At 41.8% G+C, this 10,631-nt stretch overlaps 1 protein-coding gene across 1 annotated transcript; it reads right to left on the bottom strand.

Annotated features, from left to right (window-relative positions):
* Nucleotides 1-4,215: 4,215 nt before the first annotated feature.
* Nucleotides 4,216-9,611, bottom strand: LOC126388972 (neuronal acetylcholine receptor subunit alpha-9-II). Its single transcript, XM_050042381.1, has 6 exons — nt 9,289-9,611; nt 8,523-8,668; nt 6,926-7,080; nt 5,926-6,106; nt 5,256-5,607; nt 4,216-5,013 (listed from the first exon to the last, which is right to left on the bottom strand). The coding sequence occupies exons 1-6, from the start codon at nt 9,335-9,337 to the stop codon at nt 4,229-4,231; spliced, it is 1,668 nt and encodes a 555-aa protein (XP_049898338.1). The 5' UTR covers nt 9,338-9,611; the 3' UTR covers nt 4,216-4,228.
* Between the last annotated feature and the right edge of the window lie 1,020 nt (nt 9,612-10,631).

The following is a 10,631-nucleotide window of genomic DNA, read 5'->3' as shown; positions in this document are numbered from 1 at the left end:
AATTAATTTAGTTTCCTCCACAGAAATGAACAAAATGCAGAGATACTGTATAGGCCTACTGTATATTTTAATAACAACTTTTCCTACACCTTAAGATTAAGAAGGCCTCACAACCCCCTGTGAATTTTTGGCAACCCCTAGTGGGGGTCAGGACCCCAAGGTTGGGAACCTGTGCTTTCAACTTAGCACTGCAATTATTCCATCTCAGCAACTGTATGTCTGAGCAAAACTCAAATTTACATACATTACACCAGACACATATTTGATTGATGGCAGCATGGTTCTAATTATACTTTAACCATGCAGTCTGCACAAAAATATATCATCAAACTGTACTTCTGATACCTCCATATTTGCTCTCAATAACACTCATGTCATTTAATTTGGTATATTTTGAATAATGTGTCCTTTGTTTGCAGTTTTGTGTATTTTAACTCAAACCTATTTCAAATGTAAAGTGAAAGGGGAAAAAAAATCAGCAAAAAAAAATCAGTGAGTGACCCCACACCTATACAATAGTAAAGTGAAAGTAGTAATATGTTACTGTTTTAATTTTTCAAAATGCTTTCAAAGCCCAATAAAGATTTCTAAATAACATTTTTACCCTTTCCTTGTAATAGAATACAGAATAATGTGCAATTTAAAGGTCTAATGTGTTGTATTATGTAGCGTCCATTGTCTTTAATTGCAGATTGCAACCAACTGAAACTTCTCCCGTGTGCCAAGCATGTAGGAAAACTACAGTGGATGACGCGAAACTGCAAAAATGTAAATGCTCTATCTAGGGCCACTGTTTGGTTTGTCCGTTCTGGGCTACTAGAACAACATGGCAAACTCTGTGAAAGAGTAGCTGCTCCATATGTAGGTAAACAACTTATTCTAAGGTAATGAAAACACAACTATCTTTATTTACAGGTGATTATATACAATCATTTTATGTTCCATTTCTGCCAAAACATCCCCCTAAATCTTACAGACTCGACCTTAAAGTATAAAGTTTCAATGGTGGACAAAGTACTCAAGCAATACAGCAATTTAAAAAATAGCCCAAGTGAAGTAACACAAGTAAAATATACATTACGTTACATGACATTATGCAAAATGTCCCCTTATATTATTCAATATATTATTGTATTACTATGATTGATGAATTGTCCACAGCATGTTATTGTTGTACCTGGTTGAGATGGAGCTAGTTCTACTGGGCAGTTTAAATGACTGAATATTTTGTATGTAAAAGCTTAATCTGCAAATATCTTGTGAATTATAAAGAAGCATTAAATAGGAATGATCATGTCAAGAGCCTCAAAACTGTGCTTAAGAACAGTAATTGAGTAAAAGTACTTAGTTCTGTTCCAACACTGGTTAGTCATTGGTGAATACACTGCCGAGCCTATCATCGCAGTGATTTTCCCATTCTGTTTGCAAATCTAAAGGGTGATAACTAATGCTTCAGCACATAAAATTTTGTAAAGCACTTGGTAATTTCCCCAGCAGTCTTTCCCTCAGTGCCTGGGCTGCTACGCCTGTCCAAATTACATGGTTCACACTTCTCCTGGTCTCCCATGGTGATTACAGCCTGCTGTGGCCCCTGCGGCTCACTGAGCACTAATGGAAAGCAATGCAGTCGGCTTCCCTCGGACAGAAAATGTAAGATATTCTCACTTATATCAAAGGCATCGTGTTTCAGCATGACAATCACTTTGGAGAGGAGGATAAAAAAAAAAAAACAGCGACTCCTCACTCCTCTGCCCATCTGATTTCTGCTCAACAGAGCCCACGCTGCAGAGACTCAACAGAACAATCAACAGGCATGCTGCCTGCTGCCCCAGCATTTTTTACACACTAACTCACTTTTATTTACAGCCTCCAGATTTAATTATGGAATTGCAGGGAATAAGATGTATAGTCTGTTGCCATAAAATAACACGGAGGACTAATAAATAACATATACACCTTTTTTTCACCTCTCAGTAGTGAAATTTAAAAACTGTGGGAATAATTCTGAGGTGCAGATCTTGTGCTCTCATGTTGCCACATGCAGCTTCAAACAGTAATCTTTGGGGCAGCCACTACCTGAATGGTATGTGGGAAATGAGCGCCCTCTACTGTGAGATAAAGGTACAGTGGTGAAAACTGTGGGAGGGATAATTGCTTATAAATTCATTTTTCTTTAGCACCATTCTGACTCTTCTGTTTATTGTATTCCCTACATACTGCAGTAGGTCATTTTAAGAGGTATAGGAGTGAGAAAGGAGTAAAACCTATAGCAATACATCATACTTATAAATGCAACACAAGTCTTGTACAAAAAAATACAATATTTCCATCTGAAATCAAGTGAAGTAGAAATATAAACTAAAATGTAAATACTTAAGTGAAGTACAAGTGCCTCAAAACTTAATTACAGTACTTGAATGAATGTAGTTTACAGTCCACGTCTGGTATCAACAATATTAGGTTTCCATTCCTTCCTTATTGTTCTTTATTCTTTTCTATTCCTTTCACCTTGCACACACACATACACACAGACATTGACTTGACTTTCCAAGTTCAGGGTATGGGGTTTTTAGAAGAGGGGGGTGAGCTTGAATAATTGATGCTCCATATTACCTTACATCCTCACTGCTCTGGCTGCGCTACAAACAAAGCTTGCTCATTAACTATTCACCGGATGATTTTGAACACAGAAATGATTCTGTGGATGCGGAGCATGCGCTGACGCCGTGTCTCTCAGCCCCCAGGCGTCTGATTTCACAGTAGTGAATAAGACATGTGCTGTCTCCACTCATCATATTTTAACTTAAGATCCCCTCACATGTATTCAATAGTCAGATGATGAAGAGCTTGTATATCAAAGCCATGATTGATGGGGATGGTGATAAGTTGTACATTTACAACATGATGTCAGTAGAGATGTTAAGGATTATATAATGTAGGAAGCAAAGTATCCAAAGTGCATGCAGAGTGTTTTACAAACGTAATAGCTACTAATGCCCCTTTCATTATAAGTTCTCTGCACCACCATTTTGCTTCATTTTAGATGACAGCTGTAATGTTGCCATGCATAGGATACTAAATTATGTGCAGTGTGTGTAAGAAGTCATGAGTTTGAACATTGTATATGTTCAAGGATACATGCATGTGTTGTATGTCCATGGCCAAAGACAGGGGTAGCTGTGGCTCAGGAGGTGGAGCAGGTCGTCCACTATCAGCAGGTCGATCCCTGGCCTCTCCAGTCCACATGTTGAAACATCCTTGGGCAAAATACTGAACCCCAAATTGCTCCCGATGGCTCTTCCATTGGTGTGAGTGCATTTAAGATGAGTAGCAGGTAGCACCCTGACTGGTAGTCTAGGCCACATGAGTGAAAGTGACATGTAGTGACCTGGTAGTGAGTGGTCAGAAGACTAGAAAGGTGCTATTTACAGTGAAGGCAAAGTAAAATGTGTTTGTTTTCTAATCACTGTAATATATAATGTTATTATTAAAGGTACAGTTCCACCAGTTTTGAGAAGCAGCCACGGAGCAGACCAATGTACTGCTGGGGCCACCTATAAGATTAATATAAGATTAAGCGTACGCTATATTAAGAGTATTTTACCACTTTACCCTGCTGTCAGACAGCCCTCTCTGACAGGGAGCTAAAGCCTTATGGCACCAGACTCCATTGACAAAAACAGTAACTTTAGTTTGTGTGACTTTGGTAATTCCAAACTAACCCTTACAAACACCAAAGTCACCAATAAGTAAGACAGCAACAGACCAGTAACTCCTGTGTTCTGCAGGGTAAAATTACTGTTTTTGTCAAAGTAGTCTTATGACTAAAGAGAGCACAGATAACGGCTTCAGTTTCCTATCAGAAATGGCTGTCTGATGGCAAGGTAAAGCAGTAGAAATATATTACAAATATTGTGTATACTTCAACTGACAATGATTTTTTTTAGGTGGCTAAAATACATTTTGCTGCTGTCCACATTCACAGCAGCACACATCTCCACACTGAGGGCGTGCCGATCATTCTACTGTAGGTGATACACTGACTGTGGATAACTCCCTCATACAGCCCCACCTCAAGAAAATCCAAACTATCCCTTAAATAAAGAAAAAGCTACAAAATCCATATATCTCTCAACCTACATGTTTATAAAAAAGAATAAATAGTCCCTTTTTTATTTGACTAAAAAGAGTTCATTGAGTCAAATATCTAAAAAAAAAAAAGCTAGTTTCATGGGGCCTTGCCAATGATGAGGATGCTCATGAGGAAGACCATGACGAAGAAGATCCACATGAAGAATCTGTCCATCACCTTAGCGATCTTCTTCCATTCCGCCCCTTTGGCGCACGTGGCCCTCTGCTCCCGGAAACAGTTGGCAATATACTCAACATTGCGCACCAGCTTGGTGTCCACACCGGGGAAGCCACTAGCATGGCTGCAGAACAGACAGGGGCCGAAGGTAACAGTGGGGCCATGAGGTGGAAGCTTTTTGTCTTCGGGGCAGCAGGGAAGCTTTTGGTCGTCGGGGTAACAGGGGACCTTCTGGTCTTCCTTGTAGCATTCACCTGTCGGGATTTTCCCATTCGAGCCTTCGTATTTTCCAGGTGCAAAGCTGGACAAGTGGCTCCGCTCCTCTCTGGTGATGTGGTGCTGGGCTTTTACTCTGGGGTGGTGCTGCGGCTTTGGGGTCTGCGGTCTGGGGTATTTGCGACCCTGCCACTCCTGTCTGCTACTGTGCCCCCCTGGTTTACCATTTGCATGGACATGAGAGTTGAGGTGCTGGTGACGGCTGTCGTCCTGTGGGAAGTTGGAAGATGAGGAAGAAGAGGACGCAGAGGCACAGTTCTCGCCCACCTCGTAAACAAAGAAAATCTTGGACATGTAGTCAATGATGAGAACTTTTGCCCAGTGAGGGACTGGTTTGGCCTCTGCACCACAGAAGTGGATGTTCATGATGAAGATGGTGAGAGATGTGGAGGCTGTGACCATGGTCATAGTGGCAATGTAGTACTTCCCTGTGTGACAGAAAAGAACAAAAGCAGAAGCAAAGAAAAAGTAATGTATCATTTCTCTGTAGGGTCCTTTCCATAACGTTTTCAGACACATCTAATAGCTATCTGTGCCTGTCAGCGTGCCCATTACTCACTTAGACATAAAAACCAGGGGAAATAAAGTCCAGGTTGATAATACTGAAGTTTCCCTTTAACAGACATGTATCTAAACGATAATCTTCAATCCAAACCAAACACACTCTCACCTATCAGGGGCACACTCTCAGATGGAGGCATGCTCTCAGCCACCATCAGCTGGAACACAGTGAGAGCCAGGAGAACGGTCACTCCGAGGGAAACCTTTTCCCCAGAGTCTGCAGGCAAGTAGAAACCCAGAGGAGCCAAGAAGGAGATGAGGAAGCAAGGGAGGAGGAGGTTGAAGATGTAAAAGGAGGAGCGGCGCTGCAGGAGCACAGTATAAGTGATGTCTGGATACGGGTCGGAGCAGCAGCCATACATGATGACATTCTTGGTGGCCGGCATCCCGTGGCACTCCCACTCCACATTTTCCACAAAGTCAGACAGGTCACCACTGTCCATGCCCATAATGATGTCTACCTGGAATTAGGGTTATCGATGAGTAGGTGTAAAGGAGGCACACAACCAGCTTCACCCACGTTTCCAACAAAAAACACATTCAGCAAATGCACATACATTCATATGACCACAGAGAGAACAGCTCTGAACTATGAGTCTAAAGGCAAGAGTATATGTGAGTCTGATGTCTTAAGCTGACCAGTCTCAGTTTCCCCCTCGTCTAGACCTGAGTGAGTCTTGTATCATTTAGCTAAGCCAACTGACCTGCTAAATTTAGGTGACAGAGATCATCAGATATAAGGTGAGTATGTTCGCATGTGTACCGGTTTTTCTACACACCTGGTTGCCATTGTAGGTCCAAGACCCAAACGTCAGGTTACATTCCTGGCTGTCGAAGGGGAAGTAGGAGACGTCGACCACACAGGAGCTCTTGGTGATAGCAGGAGCATCCCAGGTTATCTCGCCATTGTAGCGCAGCCTCACGTTGGTGTCCATTGGCCCTGAGAAGTCATCGTCAGCTCTGGAGGAGGAGGAAAAGTTGATACATACTGACCATACACATATGGTTATAAACACACATTTTCCTACATATACAAGCATATTTATATTAGGTGTTTTTGCTGATTTCAGTCCTTTACTCTGTTTTAATCTATTTAAACTGTACTTTGGGGACTTGAGGCCTTTGTTACTCAGCAGTCGTATAAGATTATTACTGTAAAACAATAAAGATAATCTCAGTATTATTAAGATTATTAGTGAAGTGCCCCTTGAGTAATGTTAGTGAGCAGGGCTCCAGACTGTCAAGTGCGACTAAACATTTTAATTGGTCGCATTAGTCAGTGGCCTGACATTTAGCAGGTCTGTCACCCTGTGTGTTTTTGTGTAGTATTCCTCTCTACTCCTCCTCAGGTGACATCACAACCTTAGAACATGCCGGTAATTCAAAATTAAGAGAAATATTGATTGTTTTTTGTCAAGTACACCTGTCCTCGGGCCTGAAAGGCTCACGTGAGACCCGACATCATTGGCGGAGGTAACCGCTCCAACACCTGCTTCCCCTGTCCCTAGTAAGATGCCTAATCCTGACACAGTATCTTCAACTTTTACTGTCATTTATATGTTGTGTTAAATGTGTGAGGGAAGTGACAAAAAGGAGCTCTAGTAAGGCTGTGGAAGAGGTAAACTCCCAAGGGTGAATGTGTGTAACCTTGCCGTTTCCTGGAATTAGTCTTTAACATGATGCTGCAATAACTGTCATTAATGTGTTGCAATGAGGGTTTGATGAAAACTGCAACATAGGGTGTGTGTTTGTGTTTGTGTGTGTGACGTACGGGCGTACTTGTTATAGAGGACGAGGTCGGGCCTCCACACAAGGCTGCTGGGGATGTGAATCACCTCCAGCCCGTCATAGTCTTCTTTATCCCACCTGAGGTAGGCATCATGCCACGTCTGCCTGATCCACAGGTAGGCAATCAGCACCTGGTTCCTCTCATCCTACACACACATAAACACAATGACAAGAATGAGAACAAACACACACACACACACACACACACACACACACAATGGTTATATACTAACAGCAGTTTAAAGAGGGATCATCTTGGCCTCCCTCTCATTAAGTCTCTATGAGCATTACAAGGGCTTCACATTATCGCAACAGCTGAAACCCAGACCTGTCCATCAATATCAGGTGGATGAGCACAGTTGCAGGCTGACGTGGGTGGGGGCGGGGGTGGGGGTGGTTTTGGTATCGATGCCAGAGCTTCACCGAAGCGAACCAATGAGAACATAAACGCTTTGCGTAATACAACACTCCAACACACACACCTATCCGTCGCCTGGCCCCTCACTCCTATCTTCTCTAACATGTCACACTCAGGCACCAAAGAGACGTGACATTCAGACGGAGAGCTGTTTCCTCTCTTCAAGCACACACACACACATGCACAACATGAGCGCTTATTCACTGTGGGATGACACGGCATTGAACCTGAACAGGAACCTGAGCCAGCTGAGTAACAGTAGGCTGAGCTGTACAGTAGGAGGTTTTTTCTGTCATTCATACACATATGCTCAAACTCATCCTTTGGTCTCAGCAATGATGAAAACAAATTCAACATATTCGTGTTTTGGTTCTTAGTTCAGTGTATCTATGGTGTCAGTATTTATTTCATCTCTGCCAAAGTAACATCACCAGGGCTTATAATGAGGTAGTTTTACTTCAAGCAGGGGTGCAGTGTGACTGATTGATCATCCAAGAAATGTTACCCTGACTACTAATTTGTTATGGTGCTGTAATGAGGAATGAGCTCTTTGTTAATTACTGAAAACAGTCACATATTAGGCACCAGAAGAACATTAAAAAATATATCTTCATCTTTCATAACTCTGCATGCTTGACATATTCACCTGCAGAGTTTTACATGTTTCAACTGAATAAAAACATCAAGAAACTTCTGCTTGGTTTATTTTGATCATTAATATGTTGTCATAATGTACAGCACATATGTAACCCTGCTTTCTTGTTTGGTGGCGTTCTCCAGCCCTTCTGGCTTGCCGGTAATAAGCAAGCTACAGTTTCTCTTGTTTTGTCTTATTTAATTTACAGCAACGCACAGCAAGATGGCGTATATCCAGCTTCACTAAGCTGCAGCACAAGATAACCTGGGCCTCTTACACTGACCTCTGTCCTCCGCAAAACAATGTCAGGTTAGGACATTACTCTCACTTGAGGCGACGGGGACATAAAGTCTGTTGTGCACAGATATACAGCTGTGCCTTAAGATTTCAGCTTGCCCTTAGGTGACCTTGGGCACACAAAGTTTGAAAACCACTGACTTAAGTGACTAAATTAATCCAATAAATATACTGCATGCAGTAATTACAGTTACACATACAATGAACACTTAAGAACTTAGATGTGCATTACCCACCATGTCTTTAATCTGAGAGAGGGTGATCTGTAAGGTGACGTTGAGGGCTAGGTCCGTGTCGTCGACAGGCCGCAGAGCGCTGGAATAATTCTCCATCAAATCACTCAGAAGCTTGTGGGCATAGTGACCCTGAGCCGAGTGAGCCACTGAAGAGGGAGAGATGTCGTCATCAGTCATTTTCATGCTTTTGCCAAAACAGTAGTGGTTTTTTAATGTATATTTTGTACCAGTACTGAGGTGACTGTCATCACTATGAAGACCATGAAAAAACTCACTAAGTTTAAACAGAATTTTCCTTCAGTTTATTCTAATTGTGCCTCTCAGTTAATCTCAAAAACAGCTAAAGTGTCTAATTTTGCTTTTTTTTTTCCCCTTGAATGTCATCCATGTTCAGGCCTGAAATGCTTTTACCTTTTACTTTACCTTTTATGTTGGGTCATTTCAGTCCCTCCTCGTAAATCCTTAAGAGAGGGCCCCAAAAGTTATGAGCGAGCAAATTTTGTTGCTTTTATGAGATACTTTAAATAGTTTTTGTGAAATGGTTTTAAAGCCAAATGAAAAATTAAATGTCAATGTAACTGCTCTAAAAAGGCACAGCGTCTTGTGCCATTTCACCCACACAGTATATCCATTTAATGTAATAAACCTCATGCTTTTTTTAACCAAAGGAACAGCATGTGTGTGTATGAGCTAAAAACAGGATATCTTTAACTAATTAAAAACAGCACAGACATCATTTCTTTGCAAGCAGGAGCGTCTGACTCACCTTCAGGAAGCAGCATCGCCAGGCAGATTATTGGAATCATCTTGAGCATTTATTAACACCTCCAAGAAGAGAGCTATACAAGGTAACTGCAGCCAGCAATCTATCAGCCCTTTGGTTTCATCCCCTAACAGGCCTACATGGTGCCCGTTCAACCCCAGTTGAACTCAGTTGCAGATAGCAGGGCACCACTTCATCTGGCCATCCTCGCAGTCAGACTGGCTTCGTACCGCTTGGCAGGGGAGGCAGCATGTCTGCCGACTGAGACACGGAATAAAACTCCAGCTATCACATAGCAGCAGCAGACCGAGAGAAACAGGATGCCTACAAATCATCGCCTCACCACACACTGGGCTATTCAGCTGTCAGTCAAACGCCTGCAGCCAGGTGAGCTGCTGGCAAGCTGCTACAACACACTGCCAACACCAGGACAGTAAGGAGGAGAAAAGAAAAGGAAATGGATCACTCAATCATACATACATTAATATTAGGGCTGGTTTCATAGATGTGAATATATATATATATATATATATATATATGAAAATATAGTTATAACAATAGTCATGATTGCTAATTGTAAAGTGGCACATACAACGATGGCACAGAGTTTCATCTTCAGCCAACCTGAAGCCCTGTCTGCAAGTTGGTTTTTTTTACATTAAACGTTGCAAATAAAAATTTCATTTGAAATTAAACTATTAACTTTAAATGAACAAGTTTATCAAGAATTTTCTATGTTTGGATTCTTTCTTTTGGACCGTAGAGCAGGGGTGTCAAACATACGGCCCGGGGGCCAGAACCGGCCCGCCAAAGGGTCCAATCCGGCCCACTGGTTGACTTCACACACCTAATACTGATGTACTTGTTAAGGCAAAGAGGTGCCAGGTTTCAGGAGCATGTTTAACAGTGACTAGCTTTCATCATGTAAAATGCTGCTTTAGAGGCTTTTTCACCCCGACCAGAATACAGTTCTTTCTTTCACTTTAGTTTGGAATGGTGACATCAGGATTACGACACAGGAGTGGAAATATATCAGACAGTGAGTACTCGACTGTGGAAAAACTGAGAGATATGTGTTTCAATTGCATTTATTCTTCTGGAGACATCACAGACTGTTTGTCATCTGTTTTGCAAATGGGTTAGTGTTTTAAAAATGTACTTCTTTGAACATAAAAAAAGGAAAAATTTGGAGGTGTTTTATAGGTTATTATGCAATGGTTTTACTGGTCCGGCCCATGTAGACTCTGACACCTCTGCTGCAGAGGTATGACAGAAAAGCGTTTTCTTCCAGAATTCAAATGGAATACAGGGTGAGTAAGTGACATATAAATGATCATTTGGGGCTG

The sequence above is a fragment of the Epinephelus moara genome, chromosome 4 (assembly GCF_006386435.1).
Source record: "Epinephelus moara isolate mb chromosome 4, YSFRI_EMoa_1.0, whole genome shotgun sequence".
Classification (NCBI taxonomy): domain Eukaryota; kingdom Metazoa; phylum Chordata; class Actinopteri; order Perciformes; family Serranidae; genus Epinephelus; species Epinephelus moara.
Note: the sequence above shows the minus strand (reverse complement) of the source record. Positions and strands in the feature narration are given on the sequence as shown.